This window comes from Pygocentrus nattereri, chromosome 27 (genome assembly GCF_015220715.1).
Source record: "Pygocentrus nattereri isolate fPygNat1 chromosome 27, fPygNat1.pri, whole genome shotgun sequence".
Classification (NCBI taxonomy): domain Eukaryota; kingdom Metazoa; phylum Chordata; class Actinopteri; order Characiformes; family Serrasalmidae; genus Pygocentrus; species Pygocentrus nattereri.
This window is the reverse complement of record NC_051237.1, coordinates 21,666,056-21,688,844: the sequence shown is the minus strand read 5'-3', so window position 1 is coordinate 21,688,844 and position 22,789 is coordinate 21,666,056. Positions and strand designations below refer to the sequence as shown.

The 22,789-nt window shown below is 41.1% G+C and overlaps 1 protein-coding gene across 1 annotated transcript in view; it reads left to right on the top strand.

Annotated features, from left to right (window-relative positions):
• Positions 1 to 22,322, top strand: part of mylipa (myosin regulatory light chain interacting protein a) — a 37,878-nt gene extending 15,556 nt beyond the window's left edge. The window contains exons 3-7 of the mRNA XM_017711399.2: positions 7,659 to 7,844; positions 12,928 to 13,125; positions 14,106 to 14,270; positions 18,640 to 19,051; positions 21,063 to 22,322. Coding sequence (XP_017566888.1) covers positions 7,659 to 7,844; positions 12,928 to 13,125; positions 14,106 to 14,270; positions 18,640 to 19,051; positions 21,063 to 21,245 — 1,144 coding nt within the window. The 3' untranslated portion in view covers positions 21,246 to 22,322. The remainder of the gene's footprint in view (positions 1 to 7,658; positions 7,845 to 12,927; positions 13,126 to 14,105; positions 14,271 to 18,639; positions 19,052 to 21,062) is intronic.
• The last annotated feature ends 467 nt before the right edge of the window (positions 22,323 to 22,789 follow it).

Here is a 22,789-nt window from a genome sequence, read left to right as displayed (position 1 = left end):
TTCTTTATCTACATCTCAAGGTCTTCTAATGGCTGGCATTTTTGGAGCCCTGTCGTCTCTGGTTCATGCTAATTTGCATGCCAATGACATGCACTCCTGCTCCTGTCACATAACACTGGTTTAGCCGCTCTGGATGACCTGTAGTAACCTACATCTCTGTGGAGGTTAAACCAGTAATGCGCTCTGTGGGAGTTGTGGGCAGTTTTTCTTTTCCAACCACCCAGAACAGATTCTTGTGTTGGCTTTAATTTCTAGCTGTGCGTGGTTGCAAAGCACACCCGTTTGCCAGAGGTGATTTAGTCACAAATGGCTTCTTTGTTGTAAAATGGCTTGTGTTTAATGTTCTCGTGTTCAGAGGAAGATGGTTTTTTCCTCCTCTTGTATATTCAGGGTCTGATTGCCCTAATTATGGTGTCTCTCTGACTTTGTGAGAGTGGTGATTAAGTCTCCTTTGTGTGGATGAACAGCGTTGCACATGGAAGAGCAGTCAGAGTTTACTCCAGTTCGTTGACTGATAGTAACCCCGGCTGCATAGCTCAGGGCAAGCGCTGTTTAACAAACTCTAAAACCGCATTGTTTCGTGCGCAGCCTGAGAGGTGTGCGTACACCCTTGCTGATTGGCTGATGGGTCGCGGTCTCTAGGCAAAAGCTTTTGGTTTTGTTTTGAGAGAAACCTTTCTCTCTCTCTGTGTGTGTGTGTGTGTGTGTGTGTGTGTGTGTGTGTGTGTGTGTGTGTGTTCTGCGGTGTGGGCTTGACATTTGACGAGTCTGGCACAATGGCTCCAGCTGTAACTGAGCCCATAAAGAACGAAGGCACACAGCACATGGATGGAAAAGGCTGAACTTTACATAAAATCTTACATGTTTCTTGCTTTTATCGTTTTCTTGAGCTCCAGGTATAATATTTGATATTTTATGTATCAAAGTTATTTTTCCAACCACTCTCTATCCCTTAGATTAAGGGCTGTGCCTTTTAAGATTTATCTATGTAAACGATGTCTGTTCCGATTGCCTTTCCTAACAATATACAAAGTTTTGTCTGTATGCTGCTACTGGCCCACTGTGCCTTAATCAAGCTCTGTGTGCATTTATTAGTACCCATGGTTCAGCATTTTTAAGACTTAAATTAAGGTGATCTCTGTGAGAGGAGATGCTGAACGATGCTCTCGCTGGATGAACCGCCGTGAAGTTAACACGAGGAAGGTGGTCACCTCAATTACAGTTCAAACTATACATTGTTTGATTTAATAAATAAAAAACACGGACGCTTCAAGAAGTGAGTCCGTGCCTGATGTGTGGGAGCAGATTTAAGATTTAAAGTGGGTGGGACTTGGTAGAGAACACTCGCAACTTCGCTCTACGTTTGTTTTTTTTTTTTTTCTCCGCATTAAAAACCGACAAAAGTTTTCCTGATGCAGCTGAAAATAATTAAAATTAACTCGGCTTGGTGAGCATGAAGTCTTTCTTGTGATCATGCATCCACTCCAAACACACACCACCTGACGTACATCCACTTCCCCAACAGCTGGGGGTCTGTTTGATATGCAAATGAAAGGGAAGGGGGGGCAAAAACGACAGAAAGCAGACAATACCTTACATGCTGTTCAACTTTTTCAGGAGATCAAAACGTGGACAACTTCAGGGGAAAATCCGAATCAAACAGCAAGTCTGTCCTGATTTGGAAAAGCCAATATCTTGTAGAACCTTTTTCTGGTCTGTGCCCACTGTGCTGCATCGGGCTGTTTGAGTTTTACTCAGTGGGTCTGGCCCGGGCTCCGCTGTAATATTTGTTTTTCACAAGTTGGAAATGATTTGGTTTCTAATCCTTCGAGTATATTTATCAACACCCTGCTTCATGTTACTAAGTCTTCCTTCGTATTAGGAGCAGGTTTTGCCTGAATAATGATGGTTTTCTTTTCCAAACTGTTCTTGAAAGCTAATATCGCAGCTCTTTCTTTCTGGTCCGAAGGTGGTTTCCACATCTGGAAGGTTTTGATTGCTGATATTACCACCACATGTGTTGCAAATCAATGAAGAGAACAGCCTCATTTATTAAAAACCTCTTTATGGACAGTGCTCCACTGTAAGGTCATGGTGCTGAAGATGCGCCCATTCACAATAAGTGATCTCACAGATAAATAAGGCCCTCTCCGGTCTGAGTGCCTCTTTTTCTAAACAACTGGGCAGCACCGGTCATTGTCCAGCCAGTCCTGACTGCTGGCCTGCTCTTACTGAGTCAGCAGCCTGCCATCCAAGTGTGCTTTTATGGCTTGAGAGTGAAGGATTTATGGGGGACGCTGGCTTATTGTGTGCTGCTGTATCAGAGCATATGTTGCATGTGTTGGCCAGAGCAGCTGGACTTTCGCTGAATCTGAACTGCCTGTGCTGGCTGAGCTGCTGCATGTTCTCCATATAAGGGCACATGATGATTTAAGGGAGCTGGGGTCGGCGTACTTGACCATAGTAGCTGTGTAGGAGTTACTTCACTGTGAGCTATTGGACAGAATATCTTTCTTATTTGTTGCTCTTGTCTCTGTTTGTGTGTGTGTTGGCTGCATAAAGAGCAATTAAACACGTAAATTTGAGTTCACTAACAACAACCTAATATAGTGTAGAAGAATTAGATGTATTTTAAATTTGTAATGTCATTAACATTGGTTTTGTCATTTGTATGGACTTGGACCTTCTGTATTACAGAAATACATGGACAGGATTTGTAGTAAACTGTAAAGGTGACATTTCTAAGATCTGAGTTGTACATGATCGTATAATAACTGAGAAAGCTGTATAGCTTTGAAAATGAACTTGTTATACAGAATATTCAAGAAGTGGGGACAATCTGTCTTACTATTTTAAGAGGGGTTCTGGGTTCTGTGTAAGGTATGATTACATTGTGTGTGTGTGTGTGTGTGTGTGTGTGTGTGTGTGTCTGATGACTGTGTGTGTGTGTGTGTGTGTGTGTGTGTGTCTGATGACTATGATAAAGCAGGACTGAGGCAGCAGCTCTTGTTCCACATCTCAGCACAGCGATGACAGAGTTCTGCCTGTAACCAATAGTAACCTCTCCTGCCTCCTCCCTCTACTGCGCTCTTTGTTTGGCCTGCAGGTAGCTCATCACATGAGCCGTGTTCTCTGAAGTGGGGTGGTAGCTCTCAGCTCGTAGCTCCTTTGTCTCGCAGCGCTCTGTTTATTTTTCCACGCCTATTTCCACGAGTAGTATGCGTCCTCAACATCCTCTCTCTTTCTCGTCCAGTATTTCGACGTGTTGCCCTTTCGTCCAAAGTCAATATTCATGTGGCTGCACCTTTTGTTGGTGCGAGCTGATACGCTTTGGTTTGTTTTTCGTAGAAAGCATCGTCTCTGATGGGTCTGAAGGGGGTGCAGGAGCAAGAGACCTCTGTTGGCCTTCATCTTCCCATCATCGAAATGGTTCCACTGACTGTAAGCAGCAGCTACGCTCGGTCACACAAGACTAGTGTTCTATGTGAAAATGACCTTTTAGGGACAGAACTCTCACAGCTGCTGCTGTTTTTAGTCTTGCTATGTACTTTCTTGTCCATGTTTTATAAAATCATGTCAAACCGTGTCAGAAATTACATTTAGCAAGTCTAGTAGGGATTACTTAACATCTTGACCCAGTTTAAAACGGATGTGTGGTGATTAGGTTACAGCTTGGTGTTAAATTATCCGATGTTAGTTTTTTACTTGTTAGCTACATTATATTGTAGCTCCAGTTCAAAACTAAAGAAGCAGATTGTAGAAACACGTGTTGGGCTGCTCTCCAAGCTTGAAGGAGGAAAATGATGTGAATTTGACTCTTTACTACTCTGTACTTTAAGTAGGCCGTGTGGGAAGGTGGAGAAGGAGTGAGCGGATCACAAACTGCTGGGTGAGGGTTTTTAAATGACTAACTAGCACAAATACTTGAGTCACTGCCTCATCTTGCCGGTCTTCAAGGATGAGGTGGAGGGGCAGAGAAGAGAGAAATAAAGTGAGCATTTCTTGGGAACAATTGTTTGGGAAATTTTGTCATGTTTTAATCTTTGCAAGGAATTCCGAAGGTGGCACGGTCACAAAGGTGGTCACTAATGTTTGCACGTGTGTTTGTCTCCCTGTAAACAAATTTGGTTGCAAATGGCCCATATCATGGACAACAGAAGTTTCAGACCTTTTTGAAGGAAGAGTTTCATATGTAAACATTTAGTTTCAAATTGTTCCAGTCCATACATGGAAACTAAACTGCAGAAGCAGCTCATTTTTAATTTAGTTTTTATGATGTCTTAACTTATTTTTCCCCATAGCAGTTTAACTCCACCCATTCACACTGAAGTTACAAGGAGCGTATTTGAGGCACAATACAGGGCAGCCAAATAGAACAGAATAGCTTAGGTTTAAACCTAAGCGATAACGAAATGGTTGGAAAATGGTCATGTGGAAATTAATTGTTTAGGTACATAAACCCACATGCTGCCGTTTCCTTCTGTCTCCATTTTTGAGGTTTTTCAGTTTTAATACCTGTTACCCTTTACTTTTTGTGGAAATTTCATGATGAGTGTACTAAAAGAAATGACCCAAAATCAGTCTGGTTCCATTGACTTGCATTAAGAGTAAAGTGTGTGGGTTTTTTTTTTCTCTTTTTCCTTCTCCTGGTTTAAAAAAAAAAAAAAAAATTTAGATTTGTATCCAAACTTTTGACAGGCGGTGTATGTCGTCTGGCTTTGTTTCTTCATCTTTCTCTCTGTAATTTATCACTTGCCCCTAATTCCACCTTTCAGATCAGCTGGCAGCTGTTGCCGTTGGCAGAGTAAATAAATGTTATCCTGCTGGATAAAAGCGGAAGAATGCGAATGTAATGTTGATTATCTCCACCGAAAGGAATTAAAATGGGCTTCTCTGCTGTTGGGCAGGAAATGGTCAAGATTTTCGAGCATGTTCTCATGAAGAGAGGAGGCCTGCCCTGCCAGCTCTGTAGATAAACCCACAACCCACAGTGCTTTAATTTGACCATATTAGTTCCCCTCAGGCTGCAACAGATCTTGGTGTTCTTCAGAAATATCTTCTGCTTTTGTTCTAAGAGTTAAGTTCTAATATCTTCTGCTTTTTGTTCCTAATTACAGGAACGCTCATTTGTCATAGCATTGTTGGGGCTTATGCCATATGTCGTTGGTATGATTTCAGAACAAATTTGGATTTGATTTTGTTCTAGAAATTTTGTGCTTGCTGTCTTAAATTTTCATCCAGGTTTGATTGTGTTGATGCAGTTCAGAATAAGGGATGCACCGACCACGAATCATAATATAACATGGCATCATTTGCTCTACTTAATTAGCGTAATTATGCCAAAACATTTTGGTACTGCTGTAGCTAGGGCTGGACAGCATGGCAATTCTTATTGCTATCATGAAAACCATCATAGTTATATAACAGTTACAGTAACATCAATTTGTGGTGGTGTTGTAAGGGCTTGTGCTGTGTGTAGGATTTTAAAAGCTCTTAATTTAGGCAGATAGTGTTGAGGGGAGGCCAAGTGCAGCCTCATCTCCGTGGAGCACTCTGCTGCCAGCCATAATTGTACCTGTACCTAAAAAGACCAGCATCAGCAGCCTCCATGATAATCAACCAGTCGCTCTGACATCGCTCGTCATGAAGTGTTTTGAGAAACTGGTTAAACGTCACATCGTGTCCCATCTCCCTCCCACACTTCAGTTTGCATACAGATCAACAGAGGATGCCATAGTAACAGCACTCCACACCACCATCTCCCACCTGGATGTGCAGGGGTGCTATGCCAGGCTGCTCTTTATTGACTTTAGCTCTGCTTTCAATACCATACTCCTGGAAAGTTATTGGACATTGGTCTTTCAGAAAACATCTGTTGCTGGATTAGAGACTTCCCCTCGGATCACGTACAGAGTTAGTTGGACCAAAACTCTCCACAGCCCTCAGACTCAACACCGGATCTCCACAGCGCTGCGTGCTGAGTCCACTACTCTATACCCTGTACGTGTACGACTGTTGGCAGCCATCCAGACAACATTACAGTTAAGTTCACGGATGACACCACCCTAATTGGATTTATATCTCATGGTGATGAAACAGCATACCAGGAGCAGGTCCAAAGTCTAGTGGGTTGATGTTCAGACAACAGCTTGATCAACACCTCCAAGACTAAAGAACTCATCGTAGACTTCAGGAGGAGGAAGTCCGATTTGCAGACAATCTGGATAAATGAGGAGTGTGGAGAGGGTATCTACTTTCAAGTTCCTGGGGGTGCACATGGACGCAGTTCCATGTGGAGTTCCAACACCTCAGCGGTCGTGAAAAGGCCACAGCAACGTCTCCACTTCCTAAGGATCCTCAGGAGGCTCAATCTTAAGAAGGAACTGCTGACCGTTTTCTGCTGCTGCTCTGTGGAGAGTGTGCTGCCTTATTGTATCTCTGTGTGGTTCTCCAGTTGCACCACAAAGGGTCATTAACACTGCCCAAAAAAAGTCATTGGACATCCCCTACCATCCCTTAAGGAACTCTAGAGCAACCGCTGTCTCAGAAGGGCAGACAGGATTAAAAAGACAGCACACACCCAGGGTACCGAATGTATGAACTGATGTCATCTGGCAGACATTATGGACAAATAAAACAAGGACAAACAGACTAAGACGGTTTTTACAACAAGGCCACAGCTCTAAATATGAACATGTGACTGATCAGGGTTGCCCCAGTGTGGAATTGCACCGAATGTCATACTGTGCAATTAAGTTCATTTCAATGGGCCAGTGCAACTTATAACTGAAAAATTCAACTTTGATGGGTCATGTGCAATCGTTTTTGTTTGTTTTGTTGAGTGTAAATTTGTATAGTATTTAAATTATTTTATCTTATTTTTCTTTGCACCAAGAGCCGGGATATGTACACTTGCACAATGAAATTGATGTGCAATGACAAAGTTAATTAATTCGTTGCTGGGGTGCCGTGTTACAGCAGCAGGTTCTCCTACAGCTTAACTCCACGACTGACAACACCCTGCGCTTTGAGCAGGAGGAAAAACACTCTGACTGAACATGTGCGCACACACACAGCTCTGTGTGTAAATATGAAAAGTGAAATCAACCGTCTGAGGAACCGTAAACACGTATTTCTGCTTTCGGCTCAGCTGTAGTAAAGTGGTGGTTGTATGGGTTTGTACTGTGCTGGTTGTGCTGGTTGTGCTGTTTTCTCTTCCGTGTGTGTGTGTGTGTGTGTGTGTGTGTGTGTGTGTGTGTGTGTGTGTGTGTGTGTGTGTGTGTGTGTGTGTGTGTGTGTGTGTGTGTGTGTGTGTGTGTGTGTGTGTATTTCACTGCTGTGGTGTTTCAACTGATCACACCTCAATCATACAGCTTATGTGTCAAAGCTATAGTGAATACGCAGTAAAAAAATTATATATTTTTATTTATATTTTTTATATATATATATATATATATATATATTAGTGTGTGTATGTGTGTGTATATATAATTTTTTTTTTTTTTATCATCCATGCCCCCCCCCCCCCCCCCCCCCAAGTCTGTGTGCAACACTGTCCTTTTTCTCAGTGACAGCCTAACCTAAAGCCTATATATCAATGTCCAGCACCAACCACATGTGCGTCTTAATTTTCTCTCTCTTCTCTTTCCTCTCTCTAGGCACTTGTTTTTCATGCATGTAAAGGAGGATCTTCACCGCGGTCACCTGCGGATGGGCTCGGAGCAGGCCGTGGAGCTGAGTGCTCTTCTGGCTCAGGCTGAATTCGGAGACTATAACCAGAACACAGCCAAGTACTGGTACACGGAACTGTGTGGAAAAGAGCCCGACCAGGCCACAGTTAACAGGTAATACATTACTGTGACTAAGCGTGATTATGCTTAGGTAGCGATCATAAGACAGCCTCTTATCTCCAAAGGTGGTTTGTTTTTTTTGTTTTTTGTTTTTTGTTTTTTTTTAAATAAACTGCAGTCCTGTTTGTCATTAAGCTTAAGATTCCTTATTCAGGAACTCCATAATTAAGATCTATTCATTTAACTGAATGTCAAAAAGCTCATGGGCCACAAATCCTACATCTTATTTTTGCATTTCAGTCCACTTTGTGTTTTTAGTCCACTTATCGCTACTATTGGATCAAAACCTCATATCTCCGAAATTAGAACTTTACAGGAGAGCAAAAAAAACATGGTCTACTTTTAATGCAAGTCAATGGAGCCCTTTTTTTTTTTTTTTTTTTTCCCCCACGTAATTTTTGAATCTGTTGGTTCGTTCATTACAGAATTTCCACACAGTATATAGGAGCATGGGTACTTTCAAATAGTCAAAAACAGGAACAAAAATGGAGATGCAAGGTTTTCTTCCAACAGCAGTGATGTAAAAATTAATGACTATTTCTGGTACACAAAGCCAGTACATGATTATTTTCCAACTTCCCTGTACCGCTTAGAATTAAACGGGTTGTTCTTATCTTTTAGGTGGTCTGATATGGTTCTTTTAAGGTTTGCTTTAAAAAAATAAATTCTCCTGATCAGTTTCTGAGTTGCACGTTTTTATGACCACACTGATATTTTTACTTTTTGTTTTAACGTCCATCTGCGAAATCACATTATCTGTGTGGAGAGTTTAGCTTGTCTGGAGTTCAGCTCATCTGCGTAATTCATCACGTCATTCCATGTGTTGGATGAACGAATGTAACCTCCACTGCTTTAACATGCATTCCTGAAGCTTCTCTGACACACAAACAGCATTCCTGTCTGTGTTGTGTAGGATAGCAACTGAAACCTGTAGCTTTGAGTTGAAAACAAACCGCAGCGCATTTGAACTTGAGGAAATGTCATAGCTGGCAGTGTTTGTGATGTGATGGCGGCAGAAACAGAACGACGGCTTCTTCCTGTCTGCCTGTAGTTGTGGAAATGTGTTCCTTTCCAGTGTTAACTTGCTAGCATCTCTGTCAGCATTTAGTTATGCACAGATCAGCCTGGAGGCAAAGCTCAGAGAACAGCTGTGGTAGACGGTCTGTTTCACCTGGAAAACCCCTTTGAGAATAAGATTAGTGTTTACACACTGAGCAGAATGCTGGAGACCAATCATCAAGACAAACACCGTTTATCGAACGAGTTTTCAGTCCAGACTTGGTATTAGATCAGTCATCGGAGCAGCTGAAACCAGGCGTGGAAGACTAGAAAACCCGGAGTGCTGCAGCTGCAAATTCCCAGTAGTGTAAAATAAGTTGTTGTAAGCTGCATCATTATTTTGAGAGACTCAAGCATTTACCTTGGAGAAGTGCTGGTGCTTGTTTCAGTAGGTATTGGCTGCGTAAGCTAATGCATGAACTAGCTTAGAAAGTTAGTACATATTAGCTAAATTAGCTACCTAACGAATACTCATAGGATATGCTGGCAGCAGCTTTTTCATCTTTATGATGAGCGTTTGTGCTTTTTAATGAGGGAAGTTGTAGAAGAGCCCAGTAGCTATTTAGCTAAGATTAGCCAGCCAGCTAATGTCTGTCTTCAGGTTTTTTTTTTTGTTTTGGTGTTGTTGTTTTTTTGTTTTTTGTTTTGTTTTTTTTCCCCTTTTTTTGGAAAGAAGTGAGAATGATGGCACTGTAAATATGAAAAAAGGCACGACTGGTTCAACCATGGTTTAAAGACTGAATACATTCCAACCCAGCGTGGTCTAAAGACTTGCCGTTTGTATTGTGGCTCCAACTATCGGCCTGGCTCTGAGGTGGAATCCTCCGTTGGAGCAGTGGCTGTTGGGAGTGAGCCAAAGAAAGCAAGTTTGTTTGTCTGTGGGAGGTCAAAGGACGCGGCCATCCAAGCTCAACAGTGTTTACCAGCGCCACATTGTCATAAAGCTTTCTGACCATGCAAACATTCCGGTTGTCAGGTTTGGACTTATTATAAAAGCCCTCATTGTTTGCGTGCTATAAAAGATTTATAATAGGTAATATGACCAAATCAGTACACCCTCCTGGATTGCTCTGGTTCCTCCTGAGTAAATAATTTAAGATTTGTTCTCATATTAAAAAGAGCCTAAAATGACTTCTACTTTGAACAGTTTGGCATATTGTTTGCACAAAGACAGTCATAATACAGCAGTCAGGAGGGCTGCAGTCATGCTGATATAAAAGGCTTCAGAAGCATTGCCGCCAGTAACGGTATTAAAATCATTTGAGGGAGTCCTGACCCATTTACATAGTCAGCTTGCTAAAGCTGTGAGGCAGAAACTGACTTATTCACTGTATGGTGCACAATTTGGAGAGCTGGCTGTTTTTGTAGTGCTTCAGAAATATAGTGGAGAATATTCAGTGCACTAAGCAGTGGACAAACAATGGACCCTAACGGTCACTGAATATCCAGTGATTGAGTTGTGTGATTGTATATAAAACTGAGGAATTCTGGTCCTTGTTAGTGTTTCTATATTATATTCCCTTCTATATTTTGTGTGTGTGTGTGTGTGTGTGTGTGTGTGTGTGTGTGTGTGTGTGTGTGTGTGTGTGTGTGTGTGTGTGTGTGTGTGTGTGTGTGTGTGTGTGTGTGTGTGTATCTCTCTCTCTCTCTCACACACACACACACACACACACACACACACACACACACACACACACACACACACACACACACACACACGTTTTGTGATGGCCCCTCTGTCTCCTCTGTAAAGCTTTTGGTTCTGTTTTTGTGTTCAGCCCTTGCACTAACTGATGTCATTTAAAAGGGAATTCCACCACTTTTAAAACATTTTTTCACAAATCGGGCAGTCATCTAAACGGTCATTTAGAGTGGTTTTATTTACTATCCAAAACTACCCATAAACACCAAGTTTTTGTGATTCTGATCACAAAATAGTGATAGATCTGAAACTTTTTTTTTTTTTTTTTTTTTTTTTTTTTTGTTTTACAAACAAACTACCACTCCACCCTGAACTGTGTTAAGCCAAACTCATGCAGTGTATTCATAACCATTTCATGTAGTAACTTTCTGTGAGGGAGCTTTCAGAGGCGTTACACTCGACTGGAAGTTTCTCTTAAACTGAGCAGTTCACATCACTCTGAATTACCTTTCTGATTAATTCCCATTCATTTATCAAAATTTCAAGATCCCTTTGGATGTGTGCTTTTTGTCATTTCCTGAAGACGAAGCCTGTACTGTTTAATTAGCCTTGACGATGAAGCTCTAATCTGATTTAAATGACCCACTTCACTAAATTCAGTAATTGAAATGTGTCTTATTAGAACATGGGCTGCTAAAGCATGGCCTGGGTTCTAACGGCAAGTGGCTTAAAAGTGAAACCGCTGAATTCAGCGGTTGTGCTATAGGCTGTAGGGACGGATTCTGCTGCTTCTGATGAGATTAGTGTGTTAATCTGAAGCTGTTGTAGATATGCTTAGACTCAGCTGTGTGTGCAGTGCACTCTGGGAATGATTTGCGCTTTTTTCCTCTTTGCTCTAACATGGAGGGCAGATGTTCAGAAGATGCTGACTATGAAAGCTGGAGCTTTGCCTACGGTGCACAGAGGTGTAGGTGTGTGTGTGTGTGTGTGTGTGTGTGTGTGTGTGTGTGTGTGTGTGTGTGTGTTCGAGGGTACAAAGAAAACAGCTTGTCAACATGCATTTATTTTTTTTCTGTCTCTCTTGGATGTGTTCTCACTAATCTGTAATCCAGGGATGGGCTTTTTAGTCAAATTTGATATTAGAACTTGTAAGCCACTGTTCGAATGATGGTCTAAAAATGGAACAAGACCACGGCGTCGTGGCAGGTGATTGTAGACTGAAATCTTAGAGCCTTTATCCAAGATAAATACTCAGTAGACGACTGCGGTACTCTTTCTGAACTCAATCAGCTACTTGGACTTATTTAAATGACAATGTTTTCCGTTTGTAAGCCAAACACTTTTTTTTTGTTATGGATGGACAAAATACAGCAAAAGTACATTTCAGTGCGTGAAAGCTCCATTTTGATTTAAAGAGAATTCATTCCACTGAAATCAAAACAAATTGCGCTGAAATTTTTTTTTATTATTATTTAATAATTCAACTTTGTTGCAGTAACAAAGTCTATACTAATTCTACCCCGTTTGAATGTTAATGTGCAGAATAATCAAATTGAGTAGATACAGTGTTTTTTTTTTTTTTTTTTTTAAATTTATCTTTTGGACCAAATAATTGCATTGAGCTCATGGTTCTTCAGTCTTGGAGGCTAACTTCATCTCATGTGTGTGTTGTTATTTGTTATTTATTATTTATTTTTTATATATATATATATATATATATATATATATATATATATATATATATATATATATATATATATATATATATATATATATATATATATATATATATATAAAATGCACTATATATTTTTAAAATGAGCATGTGTATTTTTATCAACCCTATTTATGAAAATTCACCATTTATTGCTTTCTGTTCAATTGAGCATTTTCTTTTCTTTTCTGGATTAAGAACAAAATCTTAAAGGGAATATTTTACTGTTTAACTGTTCATAGCTGAACAGTTTTTAGCTCAACATACTTAACGACAGTCATAAGACAACACTTGCAATAACACTTCATTATAACAGGTACCACCTTCACCCACTCCAGCTCATAGCAGTAGTTCAGTGTAGCAGCAGCCAGTATGAGATGTTCACATTATCATGATGCCCTTTTCTGAGTACATCATGTGGATGGTCAGCTAGAACACTGCACAGCTGCTTAGATCATAAGTAGATTTACACCATTACAGAGCCTTTAAACAACCACCCTGCATTAAATCAGGTTTTATAGCCTTTTTAAGTGTGCTGCTGTCTTGCCGCTGCATTTTGTCCATTTCCAGTTATGACCCTAAAGTGAATATTGAGATCATGTACAATTGTCTTATTTATTGTTGTTATTATTGTTCATTATTGTTCATGTTTTTGTTTTCAGTATAATAGCTCGACACCAGGCACTGGAGGGTGTCAGTCAGGGTTCAGTGGAGTATCAGGCTCTGCAGTTGGTCTCATCTCTGGAGCATTACGGAGTGGAGTGGCACTGGGCCCGGGACGCTGAGGGACAGAGGTTGGCGATTGGAGTCGGGCCAGAGGGCATCGCAATCTGCAGGGAGGACTTCAGTCTGGTCAACAGGTAAAAAAACAGCTCTAAGCTGCGTACAGCACTCTTCACACGCGCACACGTGAATTTGGTCTTGAGTGCCAATCAGAGCAGAGGGCACTCGGCGTCAAGATCACATACTGAAAATTACACGCGCATGAAGCAAAGTACAGAGTCTTCAGGCTCCTATCAATGTGAACATTGTGCACAGAGAGGATTAATGTCAGAGCTGCAGTTTAATCAGTCACAATCCAGACCTGCCACTACAAAAAGCAAAAATCGAGTCACAGGTTACAGCAGCTTCCGTCTTTTAGAGAAATGGAATCTTTTACAGCTCAGTGGAACATATTTAATCAGAAATAATGGTTTAAAATATTTTCCGTTGTCTTATCTTTTTTTTTTTTTTTTTTTATACTTTTTGCAGAAGTGATAACTTGCAAAGATGCCTTAAAAGCTTACATTTTATTTCGATTTTGGTTGTTGGAGTTTCAGTTTCAGCTGAATTTTCTGAAAGAATTGATCAGTATTATGTCTTGTATTAATAATCTCTAGTGATCTCCTTTGAAGAGAACTTTGTAGCAGACTTGTCGTTTTTAATTTCAGCTTTGTGTGTGTGTGTGTGTGTGTGTGTGTGTGTGTGTGTGTGTGTGTGTGTGTGTGTGTGTGTGTGTGTGTGTGTGTGTGTGTGTGTGTGTGTGTGTGTGTGTGTGTGTGTGTCGTTTCAAGGTTCTGACTAGCAAGAGATCTTAATTTGTCTTTTTGGGGGGGGTCGGGGATGGTCTTATTACAAAAATAATAATCATTAAAATTATTTTATATTTTTTATTATTTTATTTTTATGATGAGTGTCTTGTTTAGCTATTTTAACCAGGTTACAAGCGTTTAAGGTTTGGCATATTAGAAATCAACATCTGGACTGTTCTTTGTGTAGTAAAACACATAAGATGAATAATTTTCATGAATGATGTTGATGCTGCTGCACAGGACTAAAGCTGTGGGTTCGTTTTTTGCAGGATATCCTATCCCATAATACAAATAGCCACTCAGTCAGGGAAGAGCGTGTACTTGACAGTCACCAAGGAAACCAGCGACAGCGTGGTCCTGCTGTTCAAACTGATCAGCAACAGAGCGGCCAGCGGACTTTACCGGGCCATCACGGAAACGCACGCCTTCTACAGGTGAGCCACGCTCACTACACATCCAGAGAAATAGTTTAGTACTTTATAGATCCATGATGGGAAACTTGGCCAGCAAAAAGAGCGAGAGTGAGCAGAACCTGCGTAAAGTTTAAATGAGCTTCGCATTGTGTGAAGGTTCTATACCAATTAAAGGTTTTTCATAAATGCGTCTTTAAGGCAGATTATACGTAGGTGAACTGTGTTCTGATTGGCTGTCCTGTGTCGTGCCTCTTTCAAAATGTAGTCTCAGCTGAAACTTTCATTAACTTCATTGTGAACGAGCGGCGCCAAATTGCTTTAGTCTGAAAAGGTCGGGGGGGGGGGGGGGGGGGGGGGTTGTTTTGAAACGTTAATGTTTACATACCTCATCATACTTCATTTTATTAAGATATAGGAGGAAAATTCAGTTTTCCACTATATGGGCAGTTTAAAAAAAGTCTCCTGAGGTCTTCATCGAATTTAAATTAAATTAAAATCTACCTCAAGTTCATAAACTGTCTTATTTTTATCTTGGAGATATCAAATTCTAGGATGATGCTTGAAAGCCAGGCTGAAAAGTCATTCAGTTAATCTTATTTAAAATGGTCTGCTGACCAAAAATATCCAGTCAAGTGGACCTGTGGTCAGAAGAACAGCTAGAGGATGGTGAAATTGATTGTTGGAGGCCTGGGAAAGAGTCATGCCTATAATTCAAAACATGCGTTTGATTATCAGCCAGTGTTTTTATAAATAATGTACATTAAAGGGTTCATATCATGGAAGTTTCCTCTCTTAAATATATTTGGGGTAGTTTTAACTTTTAGTTTCAGATTGTACCTTTCACTCCAACACATCCCTCCATACAATCTGGGCTATTTTGAATGGACTGTTTTTTGTGATGTCACACAATCATGCACCTGCCTATTCTGCCTACAGCAGTTTAGCTCTGCCAATTTGTACTGAAGTTATAAGGAGTGTTTCAGCTCTGACTGCTTTCTGAAAGGCACATGATACAGGCCAGCCATTTAGAACATAATTCATTTATGTACTTTATTGCTAAAGGATAAAGAGCAGTAAGAAGAGTCATGTAAAAATGAATCATGACTGTTTTTCTTCATAAACCTTAAGAGGAAAATAATAAAATACAATATGAGGGGCCCTTTAATGTGCCATAAGAGTGAGACCTTTCATCAAGGTCTTGAAGAGACATTTAAATTAGATTTTTAGAAATTGTGCAGCCCCTCTGATTCATGTTAATAAGAACCAAGCTGAAAACTGTATAGATTAAACCCTAAGACCTCATACTGCTTCTTTAAAGTGGCAGCAGTGGACCTCCTACCCTCCTTACCTCGATGGTGTACGGGAGGTAAACGCTGTTTTTGTGCTGCTGAACGTCTCCTCTGTGTATTTGCTCACTGAAGTGTAACACTAGCGTAAAGCCTGAGCGTGCGACCCCAGTGGCCTCTACATCAGGTAACCGTGGCTAGCACTGCCGTTACGTGACCTCGCTCACTGCTGGACAAGCCTGCGGTAGTTTCCATTTCTCTCTGGGTTATATTTTCACCCCTGGATCTCACAGCTTGGCAGTGAATGCAGTGGTGGTGTTGTTATTGGTGGTAAAATGGGTCAGGGTGTTTTTCTTGAGCTTATCTGGAAAAGATTAATCTCTGCACTGTGTACATTGTTCCACTTTGGATGAGGAGGATCTTTTGCCTTATCGTTTCCATTGTTTTAGAGCTTTCACACTCATTACAGTATCAACTTTCTCTGCACACTGAGCAAGTCAGCTGTTTGAAGTGTTCCATTGTGAGGGTGGATGCTCTGCCCACACTCGTTTGTTCGTTCCTCTCTAAAATACAGGATTATCAGTCACTTTCATGTTTTCTTTTTCTGGATGCTGATTTTCAGCAAGCACACACGCAGCTGCCCAGAGCAACAGTCCTGTTTTTAATCCAAAATATCCATAAACCAGCAAACACATGAGATTTTGAGATGGTTTAGAAATTAAATAAACTCAAAGCATGGATGGGATGGGTTTAACGGTTCAAGATTCTTACTGGCTTATTCATTATTCCTCAGACTGTCTCCACCCGTCTCTTTCTTTTTACATTCAGCTGAATTCTCACTATCAGTTTGGTTATCATAGGTTTAAATGAGGGGTGAGATGACCGTCAAGAATCAGTTTGTTTTTCTTTACTGTCCGAGGTTCTGTCTGGAAAAAGAGATCCATTTTTCCAGCTTTGTTTTATTTTAATTGTCTAGATCTCACATCTGCATTGAACCCTAGAAAATTATATGCTGTGTAATAATAAAAGCCAACAATACAATTTTTTTTTTTTTTTATACCCATTTTAGTCAGCATGTATTAAATATCGTTATAGTATAAAATCTAACTGTATTCACTTTATAGTGTGTATTATTGGGGGAGTAGTAATGCATGTTACACACCCCACACCATTAGTTTGTACTGGGTAAACTGTAAGGATGCGCTGCATGTTGGAAGATATGGCAGATGTCCTCTAGTGATTTTGCTGTAAACATGGTTTTCCTGTTGGTTTGTCCCTCCTTAATGTGTGGCTTGTTTGAACAGGTCCCACCCCGACCCCTCCCACCCCTCCATGATTTTTGGTCAGTGTTCTTGAAGTACTGACAATATTGATATAATATAAGCATATTATGCATCACCATATTGATGAAATATTGTCATATCACCCACCCCTAGCCTCGGTCATGATTGTCCTGGTGCTGGACCTGCTGTTTCATAAATTTACTAGTTTGTGAAAAGTTTTTGGGTTTTGTTTAGTTTTACTTGCAGTACAACAAAACAAAGTAATATGATTAATGCCTTTTCCATATATTTGTGTCACACTTTTCAGTTGCTTGTTAACACAAATAGCTAATCAGCCAATCACAACTCAGTGCATTTAGGTATGTAGAGGTGGTCAAGACAACCTGCTGAAGTGCAGACCGAGCATCAGAACGGGGAAGAAAGGGGATTTAAGGGGCTTTGAACGTGGCGTGGTTGTTGGTGCCAGACGGGCTGGTCTGAGTATTTCAGAAACTGCTGATCTACTGGGATTTTCACACACAACCATCTCTAGGGTTCACAGAGAACGGTCCGAAAAAGAGGAAATATCCAGTGAGCGGTCAGTTGTGTGGACGAAAATGCCTTGTTGATGTGAGAGGTCAGAGGAGAATGGGCAGACTGGTTCCAGATGATGGAAAGGCAGCAGGAACTCAAATAACCAAACAAAATCTCTGAGGAAGTGTCACAAACAATTAAAGCAGTTCTGAAGGCAAAAGGGGGTCCAACCTTTTACTAAAGTGGCCAGTGAGTGTGTCACTATAATACCTTAAAACTGTGGTCATTTTGGTCACAGATATAATAATCCAGAGTTGTCCAGTCCCAGACTCTCCATAGGCCACTCTACTTCAGAAGGAGCACTAATAAGCTAGTAAATGAACCTGTGATGTGAAATGATTATGCAACACTGTGGGTCATGCAAGTCAGCCAGGTAACGGCGGCCAAAAAGCCTTCACACTCCCACCTGCACTGAGTCAGGCCGTGTGGAAGTGTGTTAGTGTGTGATTTCTGTGCTGCTACCTAATCATCTCGGCTCCAGATAAAGCTCAGCTGCACTTGGCTTCAGAGCTCTTTGTGCTTGAACTGTTATCTGCCGTTTTTTCCCCCTCATATTTCCACACGTACAACACAGCACCTCTTCTCAAGCACGTTATCTCTAATGGCTGCCAGATCGGCTCGGCTGAGTCAGCGCTTTGAGCAACCACTGAATGATAAACGGCCTGTTGGGAGAGTCATACCGGGTTTTGGACACTGACTGAGTGGCACTTAGGAGATGTAACAAGATGTTCAGTCACATTACCAGTTAGGAGAAACATCAGCTAAGTTAGGACACTGACGATAGTAATAACGATATTCTTCAAGAAGGTTAAAATGGCTTTATCGTGCATTGTGAAGGTTTTAAAGCATAACTCTTACAGTCCACATAAAGATACTAGGCTGCAAAAACAGCCTGCTTTAAATTTAGTTTTTCTGAGTTCATGACAACCAGAGCGTTTACATACATCTATTCAGCCTACAGCAGTTTAGCTCCGCCCATTCACGCTGACGTTATAAGGAGCATTTCACCCTGGATGCTTATCAAATAAAGCACAATACAGAATACAAAAACATCCAGGGATAAATGGTGGTTAAAGAAAATGTAGTTCAAACGGCTTTTTAAAATGAACAAATCAAAAATAATAATCATACAAGAACTAAAAAAATTGACACAGAAGGAAATGAAAGGAAAATGATCAAATAAAAAGTAAATCAAATGATTAGACTAATAAATAATGCTGATGATTTTAACACTGAATTTTTCCTCAGATGTGACACGGTGACGAATGCCGTCATGATGCAGTACAGTCGAGACTTCAAGGGTCACCTGGCCTCGCTCTTCCTCAACGAAAACATCAACATGGGCAAGAAGTACGTCTTCGACATCCGCCGCACGTCTAAGGAGGTCTACGACTACGCGCGGCGAGCTCTCTACAACGCCGGCATCGTGGACCTGGTGTCCCGCTCCGGGGGACGCTCCCCGTCCTCCCACTCGCCTTCGCACGGCTCGCAGGGGACGCTGGACTGCAGCGGCTGCCAGCAGAGTCGAGCGCTGCAGGAGAAGCTGCAGAAGCTTCGGGAGGCGCTGCTGTGCATGCTGTGCTGCGAGGAGGAGATAGACGCAGCGTTCTGTCCCTGTGGGCACATGGTCTGCTGTCAGAACTGCGCCAAACAGCTCCAGGTGAGGACAGGGGCATGCTGTTAGTCATTTGTTTAAAGGAATATTTTAGAGTAAAACTAAATCAGCATCATAACAGATGTGCTTTCTGACACTTCCTCTATAAAAGCTGCAGAGAAATAACAATAACATTTAAGTTTTTCAGTTAAATCAACAAAATACTTTGACTGGTGCACCCAAACTTTTGCATGCAGCTGTACCTGACGATACGTAGTGCTGCTGCAGGCAACTGACATTAGTTTGGACTGTCAGCAGAAAGAAATAAAGCACATAGACCACCATGTTAACAGACGGGCTTCGCTAGCTTCAATCCATCCACTCCCACCCGGCTGTGAAAAATCAGCGGCTCATTATGGGGGGAATTAACCGAGACCGAAGGAAAGATTAATCCCCCAGCTCGGCTTCACCATCTGCAGCAATACAGCCCCGGTTGTGCAACGCTCATACCATAGATTACAGGGACGGTTATTCAGCTGAAAAGGCAGCAACACTCACGACACACAGGAATAGTGAAATTTACACGGCTCCTCTTAAGCTGAATGTAGTCGATCAGCCAAGACGTTCAGTATCTTCAGCATTGCACTTGAGCTGCGATGCTAATGGAGCAAACAAGTAATGGAAGCTCATACGTCAATTAGCATTGTGCAAACTGGATGCCTGAATTATGACCGTTAGCACCATGCTAATTAGCAGAGTACAAGCTATTACTTTAAAGCCACATTAGCCCAGTTATGAGCTCTAATGTATCACCATTCTTGTGTATTGTAGAGTCCCATTTATGTAACCAGCTTGGACGGTAATGTAAATTTAGGCAGATTGTTGTCTGCAGAATTATCCCAATAAATCTCATCACTGTGATTGATACAGAGCTTACGCTATAGCCCATCTGTCAAGCGCAAGGCCTGCTGGCCAAGTCAGGTCCAGGACACCGTCCTATTCAGTCTGCAAAATTATTTTAATTTTTCTTTTATCCTGTTTCACCCTGAGATGCACTACAGTCCCCAGCATGCACTGCAACATAGTGTGCATTCTGATCCCCTTCCCACCACAACAATCTATGGGCCAGTGTTTATGCAAAAAGAACATGCCTGATGTCTAGTTTAAGAACATTAGGTAGTTAAAAAAAAAAAAAAAAAAACCTAAAACAATTTATTTAAAAATAGAATGTAGTATAATAGAATAGTGCTGGTTTTGCTGTTGCAATTTTGGCATATTTTCAATGAACAATGGCCTGTTCGGGTGAAAATGTTGAGGGAAAAAATGAAACGAAATGTCGTCACTTTGTGTAGCTCTTCTTACAACAGGTGTTGTCAAAAAGCAGCTTTACAGGGGGAAAAAACGGCTGGCCCTCAGATTTATTGAGGTTTTTTAATATGGCCCTTTTTAGTGGTTGGGTTTGACACCCCTGCAATACAGCTCACAGTAATTTTAAAGTTAGAGGCGTGTGTGTGTGTGTGTGTGTGTGTGTGTGTGTGTGTGTGTGTGTGTGTGTGTGTGTGTGTGTGTGTGTGTGTGTGTGTGTGTGTGTGTGTGTGTGTGTGTTTTCAGACCACGTCAGGTGTCTTTATATATTGACACAGACTCAAAAAGAAGAGAAGAGATGAGAAGATGCCTTTATTGTCAGTGCACAGTGTACAATGAAATTGAGCAGCAATCAAACGACTTTCTACACACAACAATTAAAAGAAGGTTAAATTAAAGATGAAGATGTGATGACAGAAGTAGATGATTCACTCACATTGTCAGACACGTCCTTCACCAAGATTTGAGCTCTCTTTAAATACTCTTGTACGCCCTCATGATCGCTGGATTCATCTGCTCCTTGGCACTGAAGCACAACCCACTTTACAAAATGCACCATGCATGCAGTTACACATTTCCACCAGAGGGGTCTCCAAATCACCAAAACTTAGTGCAGCTTGATTGTGGGTGGGGGATGTTATGTTCCATATATGTTTCTTTTAAAGGCAACACAAGTTCTGAACCTGCGAACTTTGTCTCTCTCTGTCTGCAGTCGTGTCCAGTTTGCCGAACAGAGGTGGAACATGTCCAGCATATCTACCTGCCCACCTGCACCAGTCTGTTAAACCTGACCATTACAGGCAGCAGCAGCCCTGAGCCCATCCACCGTGGTATGGCCCCACACACCTGCACTAGCAAAGACTTCTCCAGCAGCGAGAAGATCTACCAGACCTAAGCAAGCCCGGCGCTCTTCCACAAAAGCTTTTACTTTATTTACTACGACTCAGCATCCGTCACGGTCCACTACAACATCTGTTCTTGAAGCACCAATCAAGAGACCTGCCAACTTTTTACTGTTTTTGTATGTTTTTTGTCTTTTATTTAATCTGTATCAGTTGATCTGGTAAACAGCTGTGTGTTCTTTTAAAATCCGAATTATTTATTTTTTTTCTCTCTTCTCTGACGTTCTCCTAACTCCTATCAGACATGAAGCTCAAATTTGTGCACCTTCCGTTTTCTTTTCCAGCTTGTGAACATATTTTAGAACATTTGAGGGTTTTTTTTTTTTTCCCCCCACTTCATTGCATTTTATGTGGTTTATTTTTAATCGTGGCATTTTCCACTTTCAGTATATTTGATTTGCAGTGGAACCGAGCCTGCAGTATTTTTTTTTTTTTTTTTTTAGTTTCCAGGCTGATGTTGAGGGATTTTGTGGGCACAAACCTGCACATTGTGCCTCTGAACTGAAAATTGGACATGGTCGCTCTCCAAATGCAGGAGGACCAGCTGAAAAGCAGAGAAGTAACATGTGTTGGTGTTTTGAAGCTTTGTACCGTTTCCAACTTCAGCTCCGGTCGACTAGCAACATTGTTTTATATGCAAAGGATACATGAGGATCTGTCTGTGCAATGCTAGCGGTTTTCACGAAGGCTTTGTGGGAGATTTCTGAGGGAAAAACGAGAAAAGGAGTTAAAAAAAAAAACTATCTATTCTACACTGTCACTTTACTGAGGAGTTTCCTAAGTGTATTACTCATAGGGCTTTGCCTTAATGTAGCAGTAACACCGTGTGTTTGGTATGCATATTCTTTCTTTGCACAGACTTTTGTTGAGAAATGAAGAGGAATTATTTTCTTTATTGCTGACACAATATATGGCACAATCACTGCAGGGGATATTTTTTCACTTTGTACAAGTAGATTTTTGTTTCTGTTTGAAGCAGAAAACTATGCTCTGTACATGTAGGATCTTGCCGATCTTTTATATTTCTTTGGACAACAGAGGTATTAATAAAGATGTGATTTTTAAACATACCGCTGGCTCTTTGTCTCGGCCTCTTGCACAGATGGACTGGTCTTAAAACTTTATCACGATGTACTATGTGTCCAAAAGTTTGTAGATGCCTGCTCATCCAGCGTTTCTTCTGAGATGAAAGGTATTTATAGTGAGCTTTCCTCCTTTTCTGTAGTAACAAGGCTTTACACTAGATGTTGGAACACTTTGCTGTGAGGATTTGATTTGCATTCAGCCACAAGAGCATTAGTGAAGTGAGGAACTGATGTTCTGGACACTCCAACTCCACCCAAAGGGAGCTCCATCATTCCAGAGAAGTTTCACTGAGTTCATGCTTAGTCATTTGAGTATTTGGCACAGCGTGACCGACCCTTGGGTATTTTGACGTGATCTGGCCCCGTTTGAAAAGTTTGGACGCCAGAGTAACATTAATTTTAAGTTATCTGAACTCCACCTTTTGAAATGATTAATCCTGGATATTAATTGC